Raw genomic sequence first — 25,999 nt, 5'->3', positions numbered from 1 at the left:
GTGAACTAAAATGTTCTAAACAAGAGAAAAATCTCTGGTTGTGCATTTAATTTTACGTGTGAGGCTTTTTCACATGCATGTCTATTTCGTGCTGTTTAGTAACTCTTAACATTGGTTGAGAGAGCAATCAGTAAGTGCAGAGCTGTTAAAGGAATACATTCAACCAAAAATCACAATTCTGTCATCAATTACTCACCCTCATGCTGTCCCAGACCTGTATGACTTAATTTCTTCCGTGGAACACAAGGAAATTTATATTTCCATTCCATTCAATTGCTAAGGTTTTCAGCCTTAAAAAGGACACAAAGCATGTTTAAAAGTGTCACAAAACCAGTCCATACAACTTCATATGAGAACATTAATTTCTAAATTAACTAAATGCTTGAATTAAGCTTTCTAGACAAAAATAATAAAGAAAATAATTAGCAAACGTATGATTGCAGCAGCCAATAAAGAATGCGAAAAGCTGTTCAGAGAAAGTATGGCTAAACAAAGTAACAACAGTAAGTGTTTTATTCTATTTTTATTATTTCACTAGTGTTCATTTCTAGTTTGGAAAACTTTAAGTTTAAAATGTGACATTCAAATTAACATCTCATATTAAAGTAATATCTCAGAAATCTCATATTATTTGCAAAATGGATGCACAACCGTCTTTCTCTGTTGTACATAAAGGTTGTCTGAGGCCATGGTCACACTATTGAAAGTGAAAACAGGAACTTGAGCACTCAAAGATGTAGAGATGCAAAACCACGACAGTGTGCAGCGTGGTGTGTGTACTGCAGACGGTGCTAGACTGTGCCAGTACTGGTGAAAGGTACAATCACCTGCTGAGGATGGGAGGATAGGGTTTTGCCTTTCAAGCACACAAACACACATCCAAAACAAATCCAAAGCTGCCTGAATGTCTGCAAGACGTCACATTCAGAACAGCGGCCAAGCAACCGAATCAAAAGAGCCTCTGAAGGCTTTGACAGCATTCAGTGAGTGTTAGTATTTGCTTACTGGTCCTTGTAAAAGCTTAAAGTGTGTGAATGTTTTCATACTTCATACCATTCCCACTGTAACTGTGGTAACTGCATAACCAGACAAATGCAACTTAACATTAGCACATCATCGTGTAGTTCGTATTACACAGTTTTAGTCTCACGCGAATTCTTCTCACTCTTTGTTTAGCAGAACACTTTTGTTTTGTTCAATGGGTAAAATGGTGCCAAATCTGCCATGAGGACAGACTGGCTCCACGGGTACAACAGGATCTCTTTCTCACTAATGTCCGACCTATTCCAGGAACTTTATTGTCCATTTAGTCATTTAATTTGACTTCAAAGTCATTAAATGTTTTACTACGTGTCACATAAAAATGTTAAATCTTTTAATTTTGAAAGAAATAACATTTTAAAACATTACAAAAAGGAGTCAACACAAAAGGTTAAAATGTGAATTAAAGATCCTTTTTCCAAGGCAAAGGTGACTGAAATGCTCATTATTATGATTCAATCATGTTCATCACTGCATTAGGAATAATACATAGTATATATTAACTACTGTTCTCAGATATAGGAACCTCAGTTCATGAATAGATAGGTCAATATTATTTTGGCCACTTGGTGTGATTAATTTTAGTCAATCTACACTTGAAACAAACATCCATCTCTCAGATCTGATCATCAGAACAACTCTTCAAATTCGCCACGAAAAGCAGCAAACAGGCTCATTTGAAGACCATTCATGACCATTCAAGCTACAAGGAAAAGCTATCAGTCTTCTCATTTCAGACTAAATATCCTGACTGCAAAGGTCACAGGTCAGTAACGTAACTAGACAAATAAACCAGAAACAATGAGAGAAGAATAATGAAATTTCCTTTGTAAATTTACAACCTAAAATACAGCACCATCCACACTGCCTTTTAGAGAAACTTCCTTGCAATTCTGAGAAAAAGGAAGGAAAAAACGATCTGAAATACAATTCTACATTCATTCCAGTATATAGTGACTTTTACTGCTAAACAATTTTTGTATTAGGTGACTTGAACTTGTGTTTTTCTGATGCAATGCATAGTGCATGTTTCATCACTGAAACAAAAGTGTGTATCTATGTATAAAAGTATATGAATATATTGTATATAATATAAATGTGTGTGTGTGTGTGTGTGTGTGTGTGTGTGTGTGTGTGTGTGTGTGTGTGTGTGTGTGTGTGTGTGTGTCTATATATAACTATATGTACATGTATATATAATGTCAGTAAGTCTCTCTTGCTGCTAACTCGGTCAGCAATTTTCAGGAAGTGGTAAAGTCAGTGACATATATAAAAAGAAGGTAAACAGTTTTTTCAACTTGTAGTTAAAAGTAACATTTTAAAGTGTTTTCTACTACATAGCACACCTAGACAGAAACACATACACAAAGAATTAACTGAGAAATTATCTTATTTTTTGCTGTTTTAATTTTTTGTTCCAGTAATGTTTAATTGTTTTACATGATTGTGTAAATACTACATACCATACATCTAAAAATACTATTGCTGAAAAGCTACAAAGTAAAAAATAAAATTGAACGGAAATACAGACTTTTTTTACGTTATGAATGGCAATGGTGGTTGACCAAAGGTCAAAGGTTAGCATGTTAAATTTAACAGTTTTTAATCTGTGAAGGTACAAACTGACTCAAAATTATACTCAACCTGAGAAATGTTCGCTGGAGTAAATATCCACCCGTATTATATCAGTTTTCAATGCATACAAATGCTTTACATTTACTTTTACATTTACATTCAAAAACAACAAAAAGAGCAATGATATATAAGTGCTTTAACAAGTCTCAGTTAGGTTAACACTGTACACATAGCAAAGGCTTTTAAATAATATAATAAATAAAAATAAAACAGAATAAAAATAATTGAGCAAACTAGTGTTAGAAGTCTTTAAACATACACACACACACACACACATACAATTGCATTATAAATGAACAGAAAATAGAATACAAAAAGATTAGAAAGGTGGTTAGATTTTTTTTTTAATATATATATATATATATATATATATATAATTAGAATAGTGATATATATACACAGATATATACACAGATGATTACAATTTCAGTTGCTGTATGATGTTTTGGTTGAGTATGAGAACTGAAAAGGACCCATGCAAGCCCCCTTGTGGAAAAATGAGTGTTTTGTTCTTTTTTTAAACAATGCCTAATTCTGATGAACAGATGTCATGACAAAAGATTCAGATCTTCCGATTCCCACAACCTCATTAGCCAGCTGTCACATTTTCATTTCTGGCCCGTGTCCTCACTAACCTCACATCTTTTCCACTGTTGTATATCTCACATTTTGCACCAGGCCATTAGGATTATGAAAATGAATATAAAACCAATCCAGACATCTATCTATCATTCTATATACATTAGTAATTTAATTAAACTAATTAAAATCTATTTTGTAGTATATGTATTTTTTTCAATCTATGCAAAAAATGAGAATCATTATACTGTTAAAAAAATAATAATGCAAAGATAGCTCAATATTCAAAAAGTAAATCTAATTATGACCACTAGATGGCGTTATAGCATAGTTTACGTATTTCCTGACACTGACCTACTTTTGATATCACATCAGTCTACACGCCTCCTTCCTTAATCAACATATAAGAACGATACCAATTTAAAATAGCTACAGTGTCGAAAAGCTCTATTATAAATAAACTGGACTTCCATTCAAGATTATGAATGGCAGATCACTTCTAGCTGTGAACTCATTTAATGTTACGTTTCCTCATTGCTTTGAGGTCAAATGAGGTGACAACATTCAGACCTAAAATCAAGTATCTAGAACATGTTATAGACCTGTGCTTGCAAAGGTTCAACCAAATAGTATTTTTAAAATATAAAAAAATATTAATTTACAAATCTGATTAACAAATTGAACTCCCTGTTCTCCTAAATGAAAAGCCTATTTTATTCCATACGGGATCATACCGTGGAAAATACTCAGGGGACATCAAAGGATCCATTGCAGGTATTTCTCTGTGTCACAACAGAACATCAGCGGCACAGAGGGACTCCACATAAATATTTCATCTTCTTGCCCATGAATTATGCATATTATATTACACGCCCACATAATATGATGCTCATGTCAATTTGGAGGTCCATTGCTCTATAGGGTGACGGCTATGATATCCACCTCTCAGGTGAAATGTGATATACCACTGAATGCCTCTTTTCTCCACAGTGGGGCGTATGGGAATTAGTGTTTTACTGGAAAACAGGTTAAGGCTGTGGGTCACTGTGTCTGGAAGTGGAGTATCAGGGGAACTGTTGGGGACCAGATAATTAAGTACCGGTCAAACCAGATAAGTCATATTGCAAATTAATTATTTAGAATAATCCCCATGATGCATACAGAGATTTATGAATATCAGACATCTGATGCTAGATAGGGAGGTGTGTGAGATTATTGTTGCGCTATATAATACAGATTTTCGAGAGTACAATAAAAAGACAATGCATGTAATACACTACTAATAGTCTTCAAATTAATTTTATGTGAAATAAACTACTTTTTTGGATCCATCTGCTCTACCTTAAGATAAATCATAACTGTTGAAAGATAAACTAGATTTCCATATTTTCTTAAGAATATATGAGCAGCGCTTGTCAGTCCAAAACTCTTGAGGTTGGGTAGCAGTCGAAGTGAGTTCAGAGCAGTTCTCCTTTTTCAAAAAAAAAAAAAAAATTAAGAAAACAATCATTTCTGGGTACATGAATGTATAAAAGTCCCTTATTTCTTGGTAATAAAGTGTTTCAGCCTTGCATTCACAGATACATGGATATGCTATATATCTATATATTGCAGGGGCTTCCACCTCCCCCATAATGTGGAACAAATACATGACCACCGACATTCAGGCAAATCACCCTCTGGACTAATCAACACACTCAGAATTAGCATTTCAACCAATCAGCTTAACCCCAGGGCCCCGAGGACTGTGTTTTACTGTGATCTTCATGCCCCATTATTTGAATATGTTTGCATATATTAAAACCCCATTGCGTTTATATAGAAGTCAACAATTACATTATATAATTGACAAAGGCTATGCTTTCACAGGTTAAACAATTAACCTGCAGATTATTTTAAGCAGACAGATCATTATTGAAGGCATCGCTCATACACATGCATCAGTAAACTTTTCAGCATGCATTTCAAGCGAGAAGCTCTTTGTGTTGCCATGGTGCAGATAGACTGACAGAACAAGAAGCAGGGGAGGGATTTAAGAAGAAGGGGCAGGGTCATGAAAGCATGCCTTCCTGTGATTGGCCGAGGCTGTGTCACATGTGACCTTTGGAATGCTAATGCCTAGATTCCCCCCCTACTTTCTCTCTCTCTGCTCTGCCGTAAAGCTTACAGCACAAACACAACCCAGAAATGGTGTAGGATAGCAGGAAAGCAGGACGTAATCCAGACCTAGGAAAGAAAGGCAAAGCCAAAGTGTAAGGTAGGCATTATTTATGTGCATGTTGTGAAATTCCTTCCTTCTCGTGGCTCTTAAACTAGGAGGGAAGGAATTAGGGAGAGGGAATGTGTTTGCTTTCTTACTGCATGCTTCCAGACCTGTTTCAAAGCCAGCCAGACCAGATCTGACAGCTCGAGGGACAACAATGTGGATGTGAGGGCATTGGCCTGCTGTTGGCAAAACTATATAGACACTATTATTTAGACAACAATCCTATTACGTTAACAAAACCTGCCATTCTTGTGTATAAAGATAAGCTTGAATGCATTACACATTACTTACTTTATATTAACTCCAAATCCAATGGATGGTAGAAATATTATCAGCCTTTTCACCATGATAAAGAATTGGTTACAAAACAGTCCATCTAAAGCATATTCCTTTGAAGGTCAGTTTCCTTCATGCCAAGTACAGTGTATGTATGTGCATCTGAAAGAGTAGAGTCTGGGGTCAGGGTCAGGTCACTGTGCCCTTGGCATTCCATGTGACCCACATTAGGCCAGATTATTTAGAGTGGATACCATGTGAATGAGGGCACCAGACCACAGTGCAATTGGATGATTGTGTACATGACTTGTGCGTACTTTTAAACTGCTTTTCTCTTTTGCACTTCCAAGTTGTGCACTTCCATGATTCAGCCAACAACACAGCAGGATTAGAATGAGAGGTGCAAATCAATCCAAACCAGATCCTCTAGCTAAAAAAAAAAAAAAACTTCTGCTTCGTATTAAATCCAGAATGTTCTGATCTGTAGATTCCCAAACATGTAAAATTCCCTTCTGCGTTTTGCCAAACACACTCGCATAATTTTGATTACTTATTTTTTGCTAGGTGTGTTTGGGCCTTTTGTTGTCACGGTAAATACATAATTAGTTTGATGTATCTCATACATTAATTTAAACAAATTAAATCAAGACAAAGATTATAAATTACTCAGTGCTTCTTGAATTTAAATGGTCATGTGTTTATTAAGGAGAGAAATAAAGGCTAGCCATATGAAATAATAAATCAATGAACACCTAACAACCAATGCACACATCATTATTCTGTTTTTACAATCATAATAAAATTTGTAGTTCCAGAGGACAGTGTTGTTCTGACAAGCTGTTCTAAAGCAAATAAAATTATAGTACAAGATTATAAAATTAAACTCACAGATTCAAACACAATGAATTTCAACTAATTTGATAGCTGTTTCCTCATGCAAAACTCACCACTATGATGCTAGTTTGTTCGGGATTATTCTAGGCTTTCAGCATGATTTATACTAGTTTCACAATATTCTATGATATTGTAGTCTCCACATATGGCTTGAGTCTCTCTTGTAATGATTTTTCCACTAAATTCTTCCCAACACGACACATGATTTGAGGTGTCATCCACAACTAATATAAGTAATAACAATAGTGATGCTTTTCTTAGCAAATACAGTCTGTGTGTAAGAATCTGTCTGCTCATCCACCCATACTATAATCCAGAAGCTTTGTCTCAAGCTGTCTGTTAAAATGCTTTTATTAAATAAACCATCTTCTCTCCGTGGTGCAGTGACCCAGAATTCTTGTGAGTGGGACTCAAGGTTAATTGCACTGGGAGCCTGATTGTGTGTGCTTACTCTATAACGTGCTGATTACTTGAAAGAATTAGGGTTTTGAGTGTCTCAAAACCAGAGTCAAAGATGGATCCTTCAGTGTGCTTATAAACGTGTGTTTACCTGGCTAAAATTGTGGGTTTGCAAAGTCCATGCAGTCCCAGTAGATATGATTGGCAGCTTAATCAAAGAACAGGTCATATGATATTTTAAAGTGTCCTCATATTGTGTTGGAGTCCTGTATAACTAGTTTATAAGCATCTAAGGTCAGAAAACATGTCTGTTGTGATTGGTCTTTCCGTACAATGCGTGTCGGAAACGAAACCTCCATTACCATAATTGTTTTTTTTTTGCTCCGGAGTGTTACTTGTAAACAAAAATGCTATAAGGTTGCAAAAAAGCATCGATATTACCTTATAAATTCGAGCCTAAGTATGAGGATGACTGGGTTTTAGGTACCACGTAAGTGGCTTGGCTTTCAGCGGCATTCATTGCCATAGTATCTTACACTCCACGGCTAACCTGCTCCGGGGCAGATTATGTTCTGGGTTAGAGATCTCAAACTGAAGGTGGACCAATCAGATGTGAGAGAAGTGACACATATCTGACACAAAGTCACTCCTCCAGTTTATCTTGCTCCATATTAAAGCTCACTAATGCTAAAAAAAAGACGAAGTCTGTCTTTAATGATAATTACTGAGTCATTTTATGATTTATATAATTATTGTGATTCATATTATTATTATTTATCTTTTACACACAAGCAATTTGAGTTTAACAGTTACTGTAATTTGTTTATTTTAAATAAATGTGAATGTATACAGATCATGTATAATATAAATAAGCTGTAGTATCAAAAGATTGCACTATTTAAAAATAAATAAATCTGACATTACATGTTCGGGTCTCTACCACTATATATTTTCAAATGTATAAACTAAGTTAACAAGTTTCACTTGTCACTGCACTGATAGAGCAAGATTATTTATTTTATTAGTCCTCCTTAATTTGTCATATTTTTCAGTATCTTAACCTTTAGCAAAACCTTTAACCTCTAATTTTTGAATCTCGCTGGGTCTCTCATGAGAAGTAAATCACAACTTGCTTTGTATTGCAAGGCTCGCGATTGGCTGTTCGCCAGTGATGTCACACATTCATGTGCACGTGCTCCACAAACTCAGGATCAAAGCCTGAATTGACAAAGAAAGTTGATGATCAGCATCATGGTACCAACAAAGCCGGATTGGAGAGGTTTGGTTTTGTCAACTCAAAACTAATCCTGTAACTCTGAATTTGTTCATCTCCCATCATGGTACAGGCCCCAGGACTAGTGTTTCCAAAAATTCAGTATTCGGTACCAATACCAGTAAAAATCCACAGTTCTTAGTACCAATTTCGGTTCCAAAGCAAAACACAAAAACATGCTAATTAATTTGGCTATACTTTTATTTAATCCAAACTGTGTAGTCTACATATTTAATTTTAAAGCGCTTTTAAAAACCTTCTAGAGTTATTCAGCCAAGAATAACAACTAACTAAAAAATAATATGAAGAAAAGCCCAGAACTGCTTTTCTGACTGATGACACAAAGTTAACCATTTGTACACTTTCTAACATGCGTATTTTAGATTCACAATTAATTGAAAAGCCTCTGATGTGTAAAAATAGTAAATATCATCATGTCCTCCTGTTTTTTTTCACCCAAATAAAAGTTATAGGAGCATTAAATAGTTATTAAACTTCATTATAATGCTCTTTAAATTAGCGTTAGCCACGCTATGCTAAAGATTAACTACTCTAAAAACAGCGTTCATTTCAATCCAACATTCAAATGAAAATATTGAATAGTATTCATAACAGAAGCTGTGTTTCCCACAGACTTAAACTCTATTTGTAGCGGCATATATATGCAAATTCATTCTCTGCCAGCAGGAGGAACTTGTAGAGGGGAAACATATAGGTTTCCCTGGTAACAGCTGTAATCAAATAAGTGCTGTGCTCACAAACACTGCTCAGACATTACAGGCAAGTAAGGTGCACATGTGGGAACTGTGTTAGAATGTGGCGTGAGGCTGAAAACACAGGTCTTCTCGACCTGATGTGAACACACTATCTAGCAGAAGTGTTTGTGGGCAGGTTAGAGTGTTTGTATTTTACAGGCAGGCGGGGATTATGCAAATGTGTTACCTTGGGACGTATACTATATAGGTAACAGGCAGAAAATTAAAAAATATGATGACTTGTTAAGGTGGTTCAGAATCGACTCTTTCTTTTGAGATACGATATCTTTATTTATCATGCATTTTGCAGACTGTTTACATTGAAGGATAGCTACGAAAACCCATATGAGCTGCTCTTTAAAAAAGTCAAAATATAACTTAGCTCCCAGATTTACTGACATGTCCACATGATGTTCACCGTGGGCTGCATCAATGACAGAGGTGTTCATGTGCTGATGTCTACATTATCCAGACTAGCCATAGAGCTGTTCTGCTTTCTAGCACTGTGACACTTAAGACAACAAATGTTCTACGGAAAGAACATGAACTGATTTTTCAAACTCTTGCCCAAAATAATTGGCTGAGAGTTTGTAACAAAGAAAGTGTGCAGTTTTTCCACAAACTACTTTTTTTTTGGCAGGACGATTTGAATTCAAAGGTATGAATGTTGGCATCTAAAGTAAGACTTTTAAAAAGAACTGCCTGGCACAACTTTTGGAGTAATTTTTATTACTAAAAGTGCAATTTCTCACCATTGAAACATGCATGTACATGTAACATCAGGAAAAGGCAAAAATGTTCAGTTACAGAAAGTCATTGCACAAATGCACTATTTGCATGCACCTTAATTCATTACTACATATATGTACTATAACAGGGAAAAATGTTCAATAAGACAGAGTTAGTAGTATTTGGCTGGTAATGTGATCTTATTATGTAGTATATCAAATATTGATGTATTTATAAAGGAGATAAAAAACTAAACTACACTAGCCATATAAAACAATAGATCAATGAATGCCTAACAACCAAGGCCAACATCATTATTCTTTTTTTTACAATCATAATAAGGTTTGCGGTTCCAGAGGTGCTCATTACTGACATTCATATCCTCCTTCCCATTAATAATGAGGGTCCCCCTCGGTAACCCATCTTAGTGGTCATCATCAGTGTACTATATTCACAGCCTTCTTAGGGAGAGTTAATCCATCTCCGCTGCATTTGATGCTGTGGCTCTGCTGAGGGAAACAGGGTCACTTGGGAATGTCTGTCTGGGGCAGCTTTACTTCTATGGCTGTGATTTATTGTTCAGGCCATTTAGTATCTCAACGGCTTGATTGTTTGTACTGCTTAAAAAATTATAACTATATTAGCGCAAACTCTAATCTGCTAAATGTGACTATAAGGCAAGAATTGATAAACATTAACCTGATGATTTTCCTTAAAGCTACTCTGAAACGATGTGTATTGTAAAAAGCATTATACCGTATGAATAAAATATTAACTGAAGTTGAATAAAATGCAACATAATGCATACAGACTGATGCCAATTTAAACAGTACAATTTGTACTTGGTGTAAGAATCGACTGTTTCATATCCATTATGTTAATTTATTGGCATCAGTCTGATTTTTTTCCCCCCTAAAAAATTTAAACCATTTCGTTTTTTCATTGCCAGGTTTTCAAAGTTAAAGTTATCTAAATAAAATAGATTATTAAGAAATTTAAAAAAAAATAAATGCTACTTTTATAAATAAGTTTGTAAAATAATTATGAACAAAAGCACAAAGTATATAAAATAATAAATCAAATAAAACTATATAAAAAAATTAGAATATATAATTTTATGGAACTTTTTATTATCATAAATAATAATTTAAAAGACTCAATAAAAATACACTATAATAAAATAGTATAACAATCTATTAAAAAAATTGTTTATATATAAATCTTCAATTGTCAGTGAACCCAATAATCAACACGCAGGCTGATAAAAAACACTTAAGAGACAAAAGAACCTCATTGATATGTTATCTAATGATCACCAGTGCACTGTTACCAACATAACCAGACTAGTTACCACTGGAAGACTGAGGTTTACTATGACTTTTACAGCAGTTCATTAAATGTGCTAAATTAGTCCAAATTTAGTGATGTGAGAGACTGTGAAATCAGCATTCTTCCATCTCTCAATGCTCTCACATCTGTCCTCGCCTCCTCCGCCCCTCCCCGTGGCTGCCCACCCCCGCCTCATTTCCCTGCCCCCCACTCATTTCATGCTGAGTGGTTGAGTGAGTAACTAATATGGATCAGACTCAGACCAGACAGACAGTAGCACCCCCATCCCATCTCATCCCAGTTTACTGCCTCTTCCTCATCTGTCCGTCTTGATTTTCCTGTCTCATCCCATATTCACAGTTTGTCTTTTTCTCTGTTCACTCTCATTCTTTCTATCCCCATCTGAATGGATGATGCACATGTGGAAATGACAAAGACACAAGAGAAGGAGGTTATAGATAACATAAAGAATATGAATGAACTGAACAATGATGCCAAAAGGCAGAATGGGACACTAAAATATATTGCATTTTTACTTTACTTGTGACCCTTGTTATAAAACAAAAAAACAGATTCTTCCCATCCTGCTGTTTGCAGCATTTTGCTCTGTTCCTTCTCTTCATACTGTTTCCACCTTGCCTACCTTCTTTAATCCTCCTCATTCCTTCTCTAAACTTCCTTCTTCCACCTTAATTTATCCAGCTCCACCAGAAGCTAATCTATATGCTAATAAGTAGATGCCAATCAATGATATTCATGCCCGTCTGTGTGCAATCAATATATTACATAATAGAGAACATTTCAGAATAACACAGCCCAGAGGTATTACACAATAAGTGCCTCAATTTACTTTTCAGGACAGTGCAGTTCTTATCTCCTCCTTCAAGGTCAAATAGGCCACCTTGGATGTATATTTTCAATTTAGTAAGGCCTCTTCAGATTGACCAGAATGGTCTTTTGTTGTGCCCCGATTTAAGCGGGTCCCAAAACCCTATTCACTTTCTGTAGCACATGCAGTCTGTTTTTCATGAGTGTGTGGTTTAATTGTGATTGCCGCAGCAGTCATAGGTTGTTACTGTTTGCTAAGTGATGCTCTAATCACTGATTATTAAGAGGCAACCTCATCAGCACACAACACTTCATCAACCAACACTGTGCTCTTGGTGTCTCTTCTTTGTCATTGTTTTTAGCACTGCCATTAAAGGTGCTGTATGTAATTTTTTGTTTGTACTAAAGCATTAAAATGCCATAATATGTTTGAAGATATTTAGAAAACTTGCAAAGTTCACATACTTATTTCTCTGGAAAACAATGCTTCAGTCGGTTATTCTACTTTGAAATGTCTGTTTCGTGTCGGAATGTCTGTTTTTTTATTTTAACCTTATTTACCCAATAGTTTTTCAGAACCCTGAGATAGCGTATTGCAGCCATGGCAGCTAGCAAACAAACTGGGTCAGAGATCTTCTTTGGTGACCCGGACTTGGACTCGGACTCGAACACTGAGACTCGAGACTCGACTCGGACTCGACAGTTGGTGACTCGACTACAACACTGCTGTAAATATTGCACACATGTTCACTTACGATTGACGTGACAAACTTGTGCCTTTTATTTATTTACAGTTCAAAAGTTACAGAAACGGAACTATAGACACAATAAATACAAATAAAACATATTGACATCTTCAATATTCGGCCTAATAAAAATATTACGAACGCTCACTTTAAAAAAAAATTATGAATCTCTATGACTTAAACATAATATTCTTACTGAACAACTAGCTAAAATAGAATAAATAATTATATTTCTCTAGGTCTTCAGTTACAAAGGCAGACAAAAGGCACAAATTACAAATAAGGACACAAGATAAACAGAAAACAAAACAATCGTATAAATCATATTGACAAATTCTAAGAAAAATATTAAGATTAAGATAACGCACATAGCCAATTTATTTTTTATTTTTTCAGCTCTACAAAAATAAATTTGAGATTCTTACTTAGCCTAACGAGTAATTAAAATCCAACGAAAAATTCACATTTCTCCCGATCAACTACAAAAACTGAGCTTTTTTTTTCTGAAGCATACTGACAGCTTAAAAGAAATTGCTATGCATATTATGAACACAAACTGAACTTTGTTAATGACACATATTTGGGTAAGAGCCTATGGTAAAAGTATATATATATATATATATATATATATATATATATATATATATGTGTGTGTGTGTAAAATATACAGCACTTTCTATATTTGAGTATGACTGAAACGAGCCAGTTTCCCTGCAGTGTGAAACCGGCGTAAGAGAACTGAGGATAATCTTTTCTCCTGTAAAACTCACTGCCACAATGCCAGGGTGTTGATATGTTGTTCTGGGCAGTTGCTATGCATTATGAGTTGTTGCTAGCATGTTGCTACTCAGTTTCTGAGGTATTTTGGGTTGTTGCTGGGATGTTGCCATGATCTTTCTAATGTGCTCCGAGTGGTTATTAGAACATTGCTATGTGGTTTCTAAAGTATTCTGGATGGTTGCTAGGATGTTGCTCTACAGTTTCTAAGGTAATATGGGTGACTGCTATGACATAGCTAGCTGACTGCTGTCGCTAGAATGTTGCCATGCTGTTTCTAAGGTCAGAATATTGCTATGTGGTCAATGTATTCTCAATGGTTACTACAATGTTACTGTGTGGTTTCTTCTGGTTTGTTGTTAAGATGTTGTTATGTGGTTTCTAAAAAAATCTGGGTAGCCACTACAGGACAATGCTAGGTGGCTGCTAAGTTTTAGCTATGGGGTTTATTACATATTCTGAATGGTTCCTAGGAAGTTGCTGTGTGATTTCTAAGGTAATCTTTGTGGTTGCTAGGATATTGCTATATGGTTTCTATTATATTCAGAATGGTTGCTAAGATGATGCTCTACAGTCTGGCTGTTAGGACAGCCAAATGGTTGCTAGAGCATTCTGGATGTACTGTTCTAAAGCAAAAAATGAATGAGATAATATAAACTCACCAGGATTCTAGGGTGTTTTAGCATTTTAGCATGGTCTGTTACAGAAATGATTTTATATGACAAATTTTAATACTCAGCATTGAGGTTTATTGAAATCCCTAACCTAAAGTAGTTTCAAAACAACAATAATGATTGTATTGACAAAGACAAAATTAGCAATCATGTTAACATTTCTAAATATTTTCGAAACATAAATATAGATTTTCCAGCCAGGTCTCTTTTTCTGGGACAGGTCTTTTCCTCTGTTTTGGCAGGACGAGCCATCACCAGTGTAGGTTCTGAGGTGGGGGGGCTGGTCATGTTCAAATCATTACCATCATCCTCATTAGAGAAGAACCAATTGTCCAATCAGCACACAGCTCTGCAATAGGCCTCCAAAAGGCATCCCCAGTTGGCTGTCGCTAGGAAACCACAGAAATGGGGGGGGGGGGCTCACATGCGTGTGTTAGATGGAGAGAAACACAGAGAGAGAGAGTGTGTCTGTGCCTGGCGACTGGGACAGTGGATGCTAGCGGTGATCTGGCAGGATTGGGGTGCAGAACGCACACTAGACAAAGGAGCATTAGGGTCCTGAGGCATGGGGCTCACCACGGGGCCAAACGGAGCTCGTGCTACCCCTCAGAAAAGGTAGGATCTAGGTTATTGTCTGGGAGGTGGGCTCTTGGCTAACCTGGATGTCTGTGAAATCTCTCAGTGCATGCATATTGATGCACATCTGTTTTCAATGTCATCCATTTCCATCCTCATCCTTCCATCTTACCCAATCCCTTGGACTTTTCTTGCTTTTTGGGATGGTTTGTTAATTTGTTCTGTGTTTTGGAATTACTGACAGACTTCTTTTTAACCCTGCTAAAGGTGACAGTGCATTTAATAGTTGTTTAAACTGTATGCTGTAGAGAGCCACTAATCGGCTGGATGCATAGGGTTGGTTGGACTGGAAGCCTCTGTGGGGCCCGTGACTTGGACTCAACATAAGAGCTTCCCTCTCATTAGCAAAGCCACTCAAGTGCTAAATATGAAACAAGCAGGTTTTAAGCATGAGTGTATGACATTCCATGATGCATTTCCACCAAAGCACATCTTAGTGTTTACTAAGAAACACAGCTGGTATCATCTGAAAAGATTGTGATGAGTACTACCATAGAACTATGTGTACTACTATGTGTAAGGTTGTGGGTTCGATTCCCAGGGAACACATGTTAGGTAAAAAATGTTAGCCTGAATGCACTGCAAGTCGCTTTGTATAAAAGTGTCTCCTAAATGCATAAATTGAATTTAATTTAAATTGAATTTACTATTTCTGAAGTTTGCAATAAACAATCTTCCAATATGCTTGATAAACCAAGTTTCTTTCTAGTTCCATCTGATAAATTCACCAATATCAACTGCAAAAATAACCTTGTGTACATTTAACTGCCAAGCATGTGCATACATACACACACACACACACACACACACACACACACACATATACTATATATTTATTCAAAATTCAAAATGGGATTAAATTTTCAAAAACTGGATCATTTGATTCATTCAGTAGTGTGGTCATGTGACATTTAACAAAGTTTGAAATGTCATACTGCGTACCTCTTCATTTTTGTACAACGTTTAATAATATTCTAATTTTGTAACCATGTTCTCAGATATCCCTATGGCCCCTTCCATTAATGCATATTAATGAGGTTCAGGACTTATATTTAGATTATCTAATTACAATGCCCAACTCCATTATGTTCTTTGGAGCGCAGGAAATGGCTTAAGGGGAGGCCTCATTGATATTACACCATCTCTTGGTGTAATAACAGACTTAGAAAGGGGGGAGGCATAATGTTTTGTTGTGGATAAAGTGGGGGCGATTCGGGGTAGATAGGGAGGGGGTTAAGAGTGTGTGGGGTTAGTGGTTCTCAACCACATGTGTGTGAGTAATTAAATGAGTATAATTGAAACCATGCCACATTTCTCCTCTAAAGCTACCCCCCTCCCAACACTCATTCTCTTTCTGTCCCCCATCTCAATCCCATTACCACTTTCTGTCCCTGAATAACAAACCCCAAAAGACAGAGAGACAGAAAGAAAAGGAGAGAAGTCATTTAAACAGCAGTGCCTATGGCGATTCCAGTGATGGTGAACCCTCAGCTGTGGCACCTATTTTTCATTCAGTAGCCTTGATTACATGCTTAATGTTTGTATCATGGGATGAACGGTCATATGATTCTCTTGTCATACTTGATATTCATGTCTAACTTTAAAGAATGTTTCAGATTCAAAACAAGCTCTGCCCACTGCATGCTTGACATGCTGTTGATTATCACAGATAATGATTTCAACTCGGTCTAAAAACATGCATCATGTTTACAGAATGCACTTATAATGGACATTCATGCAAAAACACATTCTGGAGAATTGGGGTTGGTAGTGTTTTCGAAACGCTTAAGTCTATTATTTTCACCAAAGCTGCATTCATCTGATCAAAATACAGTGAAATATTGTTTCAATTCAAAATAACCTTTCTCTTGAATATATTTAAAAATGCAGTTTATTCCTGTGATGCAAAGCTTAATTTTCAGCATCATTACTCCAGTCTTCAGTGTCATATGATCCTTCAGAAATAATTATAATATGCTGATTTGCCTTTCAAGAATTTTTTTATTATCAATGCTGAAAATAGTTGTGGTGCTTCATATTTTTATAGAAACTGTGATACTTTTCAGGATTCTTATGAATAGAGTTTGAAAGAAAACTTTTTACTCGAAATAGAAATCTTTTGACATTAGAAATGTCTTTATTGCCAATTAAATGCATTATTACTGAAAAATATCAACATCTTTAAAAATAAAAAAAATACTGATCCTAAACTACATCTATAGACACAAATGTGCAGTGCTTTGCCAACTTAAAACTTAAAATTGAAATGATTGTCTGTGGTAACCAACTGCATGTTGGAAAAGCTTGACTTGTATTGAACCAGGATGATTTCCTTAATGCCTGTCTATAAAAGCAGACTTTGTTGATGCAAGTATTGTTTGACAACCTTTAACATGGCTCTGTATCACATATTGACATGGGCATCTCTTCTGACTCGATGTGTAATCCATCTTCCATTGCTGTTCTTGTGGTGGTAACTGGACACTTGTGTCCGGGATGAACTCAAATGCAATTATAATGCCATTTTGATATATAATTATAATGTCACATAATAAGCCGTAAACGCGCTTGGTCATGTAAACGTGGGAACCCGGAGTAAGGTTATGAACAGCGTAAGCATAAACCGGTCACAACAGGTAGTTTTTTTCCTCTCACTCCGATTTCACACGACATGTGAAAGCAATAACCCGCTTTCTGTTGGTTTATTGAAGTGTGCACATGTGATACGTGACAGGTACGCATCGTTAGTGAAGATTTATGCGCATCCAGACTGAGCAAACGTTTCGCAGTAAAGAAAGAAGGAAATACATCACAAAAGCAGACTTATTCATGACTCAGAAAATGATAAAAATGTGCTCTCATCTCGTACAGCAGAAGTAGACGTGGTTCAGTCACAATGCCACATTAATAACGGCATGAGAGGATAATATAAGATATGAGCTGTAAGTTTCCAGACATGTTACAAGCTTAATTTAACATCACAGCTGACAGATGTATGGAATACTCTGAGTCAGATATGCAAATTATTATATTTTGACGTCACTACAGGGAAATAACCTGATTTATTAATGAAGTCATGTAAACGCAGCTTAGTTGAGTTGTCAGGTTACTGATGTGCATGTAAACGGGGACAACTGGTTATATTTGTGAGTTATCCGCTTACTGGTGTGTATAAACGTGCTCACAAATCACATAATTTTTTCCAAATCGTGCCGCCCTAATTGACCCTTCCCAAAGACCTATCCCCTTACTTACTGTTGCTATGACAAGCCATACAGCTCTCACGCTAGACATGATGTTCTCATGCAGTGATAAATACATTGCAGAGTAAAGAGAAAACTGACAACACAGTTCGACAGACAAAACAGAGCAGGTTACTTTTGGTATGAAACAAAGCAAAACAATCAAACACATTTTTCATTTTTTAAGAAATTCAAACAATAAATACAGTTTTATGGCTCTTCTATATCCACTAGTTATAGCATGAAATAACCACAGAAATCCATTTTTCAAGTTCAAGTCCACTGATGTTAATCTATTGTCTGGTTTGTTTGTTGGACAAGGTTGGACAGATTCGCCTGTCAATCAAAGTCCCTGCGAAGGGCCAATTACCTTTCAAAAACATGGCATTTTCTTGGTACTGTCTAAATAACATGATACCATTATCATACTCTTTATATTAACACATCAAATTTCATAAATATCAATTAGAAATAGCTTCAGTGTCTCGATGATCTCAACAAAAGAAAGGAATTTTTTAACATGAATTCACTAATTCTTATTCTTCGTCTCTCTCAGCTTGCGTCGAGTTTGGCAGCGGGGTGGTCGTGGGTCAAAGGTGAAGCATCGGGGCGGCACTATGGAGGGTGAGCAGAGCACTCCTGCCTCCAGTGCCAGCAGCAGTACAGGCACCAATACCTCCACCACTAACTCCACAGGCACCACCAGTGCCTCCACTGCCAGCACTGTCAGCTCCACCAGCAGCAGCAGAGCAGCCGTTCCACAGATATCTGTATACAGCAGCATACCTGACCGACAGACTGTACAGGTGCGTGTCACACTCATCTGGCACAATCAGTCAGTTCAAATATAGACAACTAAGTTCAGAAATGCATGGTAACTGTGTTGATAATATTGTGTGCAATTTAACGATTCACCACATGTCTGCTTGTCGAACATATATGTATAATCACTCACTGCATTGCACCACACATCACTTTTTTTCTTGCTTAAATGTTTAATTGTTGGACTTTAAGTCCATACTGCCATCTGCTGGTGTGATCATTACTTCAGTCAGAAGAGGAATGAAGATGAAGATGTCACTGCTTCAGACATATTCCTGTTCTTTCCTCTGATGTGGAATGTGGTGGTTCATTATTGACATTATTAACATGTAATTTAAGTGGCTGGGAATTAGACACTTGCTAGATTTCAGCCAAATGTGATATTGATAATCTTATATTCAATTTAGACACTGTAATAATCATTAATTTTATGATTTTTTCACAAATAATAATAATAGTAATATGAAGGGCCCAATACAATGTAATTGCTGTTGTTGTTGTTGTTATTAACATTAATATTGTTAATAATTATTATTATTTTGATCATGATGTACAGCACACTTCATGCATAAAATGCAGCTCAAAGTGCTTTACATGACATTAGTTAATGGCAAAAATTGGCAACATCATATCAATCTAAAGTAGTTAAATTATTTAAACTGAATCTATGTTCACTTAATTGTGTAAAGAAACCTAACTACATTTCTATCTTTAAAAATTGTGATATGATAATGACATAGAAATATACTACATAGCAGGAAAGACCCAGCTGTATTCTCAGATCAGTGCGTGATCAGACACAAGCAGCACTGTTCATTAAACTTAGTTCAGGCTGCACTTTACTCATGCCAAGACCAGGGGTCAGGATGCCTGTTGCCTAGCAACTGTGTGGTTGTGGGCAGTTCAGTGAGGACATAAAGGATGAGACAAACAGAAATGCGGGATGATGGTGAACATAGCTGGGAGAAAACAATAGAAAGGTACCATTAGTGATGAGAACGATGCATTTCTCTACACTATCATCATCTAATGAAAGTGTTGTTTGAACGTCTGCTCTGACTATTTATTCAGGTATTTATCTTGTTTTGATTCTGTTCTGAATGTTATGGGATGCTAGCTCAGAATCAGTATTACAGAACTGTTAAACTAGGTAGGTGTTCATATGGTTTACAATTTTTTGTAAGTAACATTATTATTATAGTTTGACAATACAAAATTATTATTTTTTATATTGGATTTATATTATATTATATTTGGTTGTCATTAAACATAAATATCATAAAATGTAACATCCTATGCAATATCAATGCATTGTTGTTATGAGTTATTACACTTGCAATGGCTTATGTGTATATAAACAAGCTTTGAAATACAGTAGCTAATATTAAACAATTTCCTAATCATCTAATAGTAATATTATGATAAAATTCCCATCATAATGATCAATGCTGACCTTGAAAGAAAAATGGGAAGTGATATACAACAGAAGAATCTGAGATTTGTCTCTTTCAGGTTTGTTGCAGTTCATTTTCTGACCAAAAGGAGGAGACAAATGCAAATTATTGCAAAAAACAAAGCAAAAAGTTGCCATGTAAGAATTAAAAGATTTTGATTGCAGTCTGACTTATAATAAAATTTTAACTTGGAGCCACTTATGATTTAATTTAATTTAATTTAATTTATCAGTGTGATGAGTGGCCCAGGTGTCGCTCATTATAATTTACTCCACGGCCTCGCTCCGTTTCCCACGGCTCTCGGCCCTGCCCCGGACCCATTCATCACAATCAGCTTTGGCAGATGTTTCTCTCAAACATCTTAAGGCGAATACAATAGAAATACATGATACAAATGTTGACACGTTATGGGCTATTGGTTAGAGAGTCGGACTTGTATTCCAAAGGTTCAGGGGTTCGAGTCTCAGGTCCGGCAGGAATTGTAGGTAGGTTGAGTGAACAACCACTGCTCTCTTCCACTCTCAATACCAAAACTGAGGTGAGACCCTTGAGCAAGGCATCAAACCCCCAACTGCTCCCCTGGTGCCGCAGCATATGCCTGTCCACATACATACTTGGCTACACTTCACTTCATATACCAATGGAAACAGAACTTTAAAAATGCAGATGTAACCCCTCTCACCCGGGTCCTCTCTGACGCTCCTCGCACTCGCTCCGAGCGGGGCTTGAACCCGGTTCTCCGGCATGGGAGGCGGACGCACTAACAAGGAGGCTAAATGGCTACAGTGCGTCTCTTGAGATCAGGGAGTGAGGTTTACCTGCACAGCACTACTCGCTGGCCTCCATTACACAGACGTGTCTCCCCATTTAAATGGTGATTTCTGACTTTTGAAGTTTGAGTGAGACACTACTTAGATTAAAAACTCAAGAGGGGATGTAAGATTATCAGTCTTTTTTTTTTTCAGGAAAAATAAAAAATCCTTAAGAATCTGCAGAATTTGAATTTGCTAATCTCATTGCTCTGTATGTGATGCATATTCGATATTATTGACATTGAATCTGTGTTCTCACTTTTTTTTCTCTCTCTCTTGAATGGTAGGTGATCCAGCAGGCTCTACACAGGCAGCCCAGCACAGCGGCGCAGTACCTGCAGCAGATGTATGCCGCTCAGCAGCAGCATCTGATGCTCCAAACGGCAGCTCTACAGCAGCAGCACCTCAGCACAGCACAGCTCCAGAGCCTCGCAGCAGTGCAGCAGGTCAGTTACAGCAGCATCCATAGTCCTCTACAGCAAGATATACACATAATACACCCAAATACACTTACTGTACACTCTCTGTCTGACATGGTTTCTCCCTCTCAGGCCAGTTTAGCGGCTGGCAGGCAGAGTTCCAACCAGAATGGGACCCTGTCTACCCAGAGCGGGTCATCACAGACCACAGTAAGCTATTATTTGGATGCAGCCACTGAAAACAAGCACATTATAATCATGTCAATATCTTATAGTTTGCATGTGACATAACATTCAGGCTGCTCATGTCACAACTCTGTCTCTCTTATTCCCACAGATTAATTTAACCACGTCCCCTGCTGCTGCTCAGCTGATCAGTCGTGCACAGAGTGTAAACTCCGCCCCCTCTGGGATAACCCAGCAAGCTGTGTTGTTAGGCAACGCCACAAGCTCCACCCTCACGGCCAGCCAAGCTCAAATGTACCTGCGGGCCCAGATGGTGAGCACACCTGTATAACCACAAACACAAGAGTCTTTCATGCTTAAAAAGTTGCTTTCTATTTTATATAGCCTATATATTTAGGAGTGAGACATTGACTCTTAATCAATCATTGCTTTCTTGCTGAATGCCAGAAATAAATTGGATGAATTTTGTTCAATTTTAAGCAATATATCACAGATAAAGCACCTAACAATTCTATTTACAAGTAAAGTTGTAATACATTAATGTAATGTCTAGATAATTACTCCAGACTTTTTCAATATATAGTTGTTTTATAACAATAAAACAGCCCAAAATGAAAATAAAAGTTGAAATATGCATAATCCATGTTTTTACTGTTGTAGTCTAATGCCATGGTTGTAATCTAAGCATGGTTCTACATACTGGTTATACTGCAAACTGGGTAATACTGGGTATACCAGAGTATGATGGAGAGCTTCCTGAGGATGTGATATTAATGAGAATCTTTCTGTGGGATTATTTTAGGCACAGCAGAGTAATCTTGTGCATGTAGCCAGGAGTCTGGGCCGAGCCGTCCCTCTGTCCCCTCAGCTGATCCTGGCTCCTACAGCTACAGTAACTGCTCTACAGTCTGACACTAACACAGCCAAAAACACACAGTCTGCCTCTGCGCAGGTACACACACGTGCTGATATACACTACTGTAATACGTCCACATCCAAAAGTACCCATGATTGCACAAGCATTTCTCATTTGCATTCATGAATATGCTGTTTAAAACAGTTATCTTCATGAAGCATTCATAAAATCATGCATGGCTTGATGCACAAAAATCCTAAAGGATTATTTGTAGGATTACTTGGTATTCCAATTATAATTTGGAACATTTATTGTACATGTATTCATTCAGCGGACTCTACACAATTTTGATATTTTAGAAAACCCTGATATGTTTGTTAATTGGATAAAATGTTCTATCCATGATGTCAGAAGGAAGCCTGTAGCACCCCATTTTAATGTACGATGCAATACTGTTAATTACTGTATATTACCAATTACTAATAATACAAATGAATAATTATACATAAATATTCAATATTTAATAATAATAATAATAATAATGAATAGCATAGGAATATGAATACATTGAATCATTAAAAAAAAGTTCATAGAATAGTTCATTTGTTAAAGATCCTTCTTTGATCACATGAGGATTAGGACCATCACAATTGGCTCCAATTTCTAATAAATATTCCAATAGAAATAGTGTGCACATTACATTAGGATCTTTAGCCTATGTAATTCTATGCAAAATATTACTTTTTGAAATACAACAACTTAAATGTTTTATATATTTTTCAATATAAAAAAAAAGGTTTATCAGTACATTTCTGACTTTCCCAGGTGCAGAATCTTGCCCTGCGCAACCAGCAGGGGGCGTCTTCCACCTCTCAGTCCTCAGGTCTGCAGGCACTGAGTTTAAAGCAGACCCCCGTCTCCATTCAGCCCACCCCACTCATCAAAACATCCAGCCAGAGTGCTTCCAGCTCAGACACTGGGAAAAGCAATGTGAACACTGCTTCCACGGATGGAGTGAAGAAAGGAGAGGAAGGGCAAACCGAGATGAAAGCAGTTAACATGAGTCGTAATGTTTCCTCATCACATCCCTTACTAGCACCAGGTAAACTCAGACCCATAACACCTATAGTTCCGCTAAGATATTATAACACCTTTTTTTTGCAATGAGTGTTTTTTTTTTTTTTTTTTTTTTTTTTGTGGATTTAAGAATCTCAATTTCACACGTTGTGTTCTCCACAAAAATGCTCAACAAATACAGTAACTAGTATCGTTTCTTACTTTGGCTTATATTTAAGCTAATATTGTTGTCATCAAGCACCTTTGATCCAAAATGGTCCAGAAATTGTTGTGTGTGTGCACATTTGGTCTTTAAACAAACTGAAAGCTTCAATTAATTTAAATAGAAATGCACTCTTATATGCTCCAGCTTCACATGTCTGTCCATCATGTTACACACTAAGTACCAAAGAAAGGAGAAATGCACCAGAGGCTACATTTGTTCTACATGGCTTAAGCTCAAGGGCATTAATGCGTACGTGGCCTTTGAAGGGCACGCACTTTCTCAGATGAGTCTTTCAGTGCCTGTCAACACCTGCCATCTGCCATCCATCATTCCAGTGCTCTTTAATCATAACAGCTCACACAGGGCAAGCATCCTGCACACTTAGAAGCAGGTACTTGGACGTGTCAAGGCTGGTAGAAATTCTGCTATGTGTTTAGTTTAGAAAATTGAAAAAGACCTATAGATTTTTTTTTTTTTTACAAAAAAAAAACAAACAAAAATCATAAATCTTATAGGGTAACTCCAGGGTTCAATATTAGTACCAGTCAAGTGCCAAAAGAAGTTAAAATAGGAGTTTTCTTTGACCAAATAAAAAAAAGAAAAGAAAAAATACTTTTCCATATCAGGTCCAAGAATAAAAAGAGGTAAAAAAGACAAATTGGCGAAGACAAAAAAAAAGGAAGAAAAGCAAAACACACACATTTCACATTCCAGAAAAGAAGGAATGTGGGATAAAAGTATTTATAAATACTGATGACTGATGGTTGGGATAAAATAAAGACAACTGGATATTTAAAAGAGGTATATTTGTAATGAAACTTGCTTCTCTTTACTGTGTATCTACATTTGTGCATCAGTATAAACTCGCTTCGTTTCAGTTTCTTGATAGAGCTGCATTTCTTTTCTTTCACATCATTTGCAGGTGCACGGATTATGCCACTGTTTATGTACAAAAATACCAGAATGAATGAAGCTTAAACAAGCTTCAGTTTGATTGAACAAGTGTGTTTGAGAGGGTCCAACTGAGCCTCAGTGGGTTGGGATGTTGTTTCCATGACAGTGTGCTCCAGAGAGCTGATGTGATCTGTTATGATGCACGGTTTACCCTTAAACATAAATGATATTCACAAAATCTATTCTCTTAGATTAATTGTTCAGTTTACTTTTAAGAAATGTCCTAATGTTATTAAAATCTGAATATTAGATTAAATATAATGTGTACGTGGATACTAGAAAAAGACTGTACTGAGATTTTGATATAAAAAGTCTTACTATTTGCATAAATATCATCTCTTGAGAATATGATTTCCATCTGATTGTCGGATTTCACTCCTTGTTTTTGTTCTGTAGGAACAGTGAAAAATGGTAAAAATAGCTTGATTGTTGAAGTTGAATGTACTCTCCCTTTTATTTTTGTAACAAATGATTGAAACTATTCCTTTGAAAACCACCACACACCAGAGGGCTTGTTAAAAGAATGTAGGAAATAAAAGACCCACAGATATCAACTGCACTCAAACTACTAAAGTGAAATCTACCTCAAAAAGAAGCTTACTGGAGTTAAACTGAGCACAATCTGAGACACTGATCTCTTCTGAGAGTATAGAGGAGATACAGGCTTTTGTCTCGGGAAAAGTGTTTCTCTATTCGCAAGATACAGTACATGAGAGATTTCAGAGATCTGATTCGGCCCAACGTGAGAAAACGTACATATTGTATGTCTTCAAGCATATATGTCATTGTTTTAATGTGTTATGTGTTGTGGCTTTGCATATAGCTGAACGTTCAACAGGAAATTTCGGGGTTTTCCAGGGTTGCGCTCTGCAGGGAATAACTCATAAACTCCTTATTCTGAACATCCGGGAGAAAGAGAGAGTGAGAGAAAGTGATCACAGAGGATTGAGTCATCTGAACAAACCATCCTACACCATTCACATTGAGATGGAAGAACATTCCCACACTGAACCTTTTCTGTTTGCTATTAACAGTTTTAAAGAAAGGCTGTATTTGTTCCTGATTTCTGCTTTGTATATCCTGTGTGCATTTCATGTAACAGAACACACAAGCGTATATATATAAACAAAAACCA

The 25,999-nt window shown here is 36.5% G+C and overlaps 1 protein-coding gene across 4 annotated transcripts in view; it reads left to right on the top strand.

The window, feature by feature from the left end:
- Nucleotides 1–5,329: 5,329 nt before the first annotated feature.
- Nucleotides 5,330–25,999, top strand: part of LOC113050291 (polyhomeotic-like protein 2) — a 29,454-nt gene continuing 8,784 nt past the window's right edge. The window contains exons 1-7 of one of the 4 annotated variants that reach the window (XM_026213108.1): nucleotides 5,330–5,507; nucleotides 18,636–18,885; nucleotides 21,455–21,613; nucleotides 21,719–21,796; nucleotides 21,924–22,085; nucleotides 22,575–22,724; nucleotides 23,454–23,730. In XM_026213108.1, the coding sequence (XP_026068893.1) occupies nucleotides 18,697–18,885; nucleotides 21,455–21,613; nucleotides 21,719–21,796; nucleotides 21,924–22,085; nucleotides 22,575–22,724; nucleotides 23,454–23,730 (1,015 nt within the window). In that variant the 5' untranslated portion in view covers nucleotides 5,330–5,507; nucleotides 18,636–18,696. Of the gene's footprint in view, nucleotides 5,513–14,636; nucleotides 14,817–18,635; nucleotides 18,886–21,454; nucleotides 21,614–21,718; nucleotides 21,797–21,923; nucleotides 22,086–22,574; nucleotides 22,725–23,453; nucleotides 23,731–25,999 lie in introns of those variants that run through there. The other 3 variants (XM_026213107.1, XM_026213106.1, XM_026213105.1) reach the window with 3 other exon arrangements.

Source organism: Carassius auratus, chromosome 31 (assembly GCF_003368295.1).
Source record: "Carassius auratus strain Wakin chromosome 31, ASM336829v1, whole genome shotgun sequence".
NCBI lineage: Eukaryota > Metazoa > Chordata > Actinopteri > Cypriniformes > Cyprinidae > Carassius > Carassius auratus.
The sequence above is the reverse complement of the archived record's forward strand: the minus strand, read 5'-3'. Positions and strand labels throughout refer to the sequence as shown.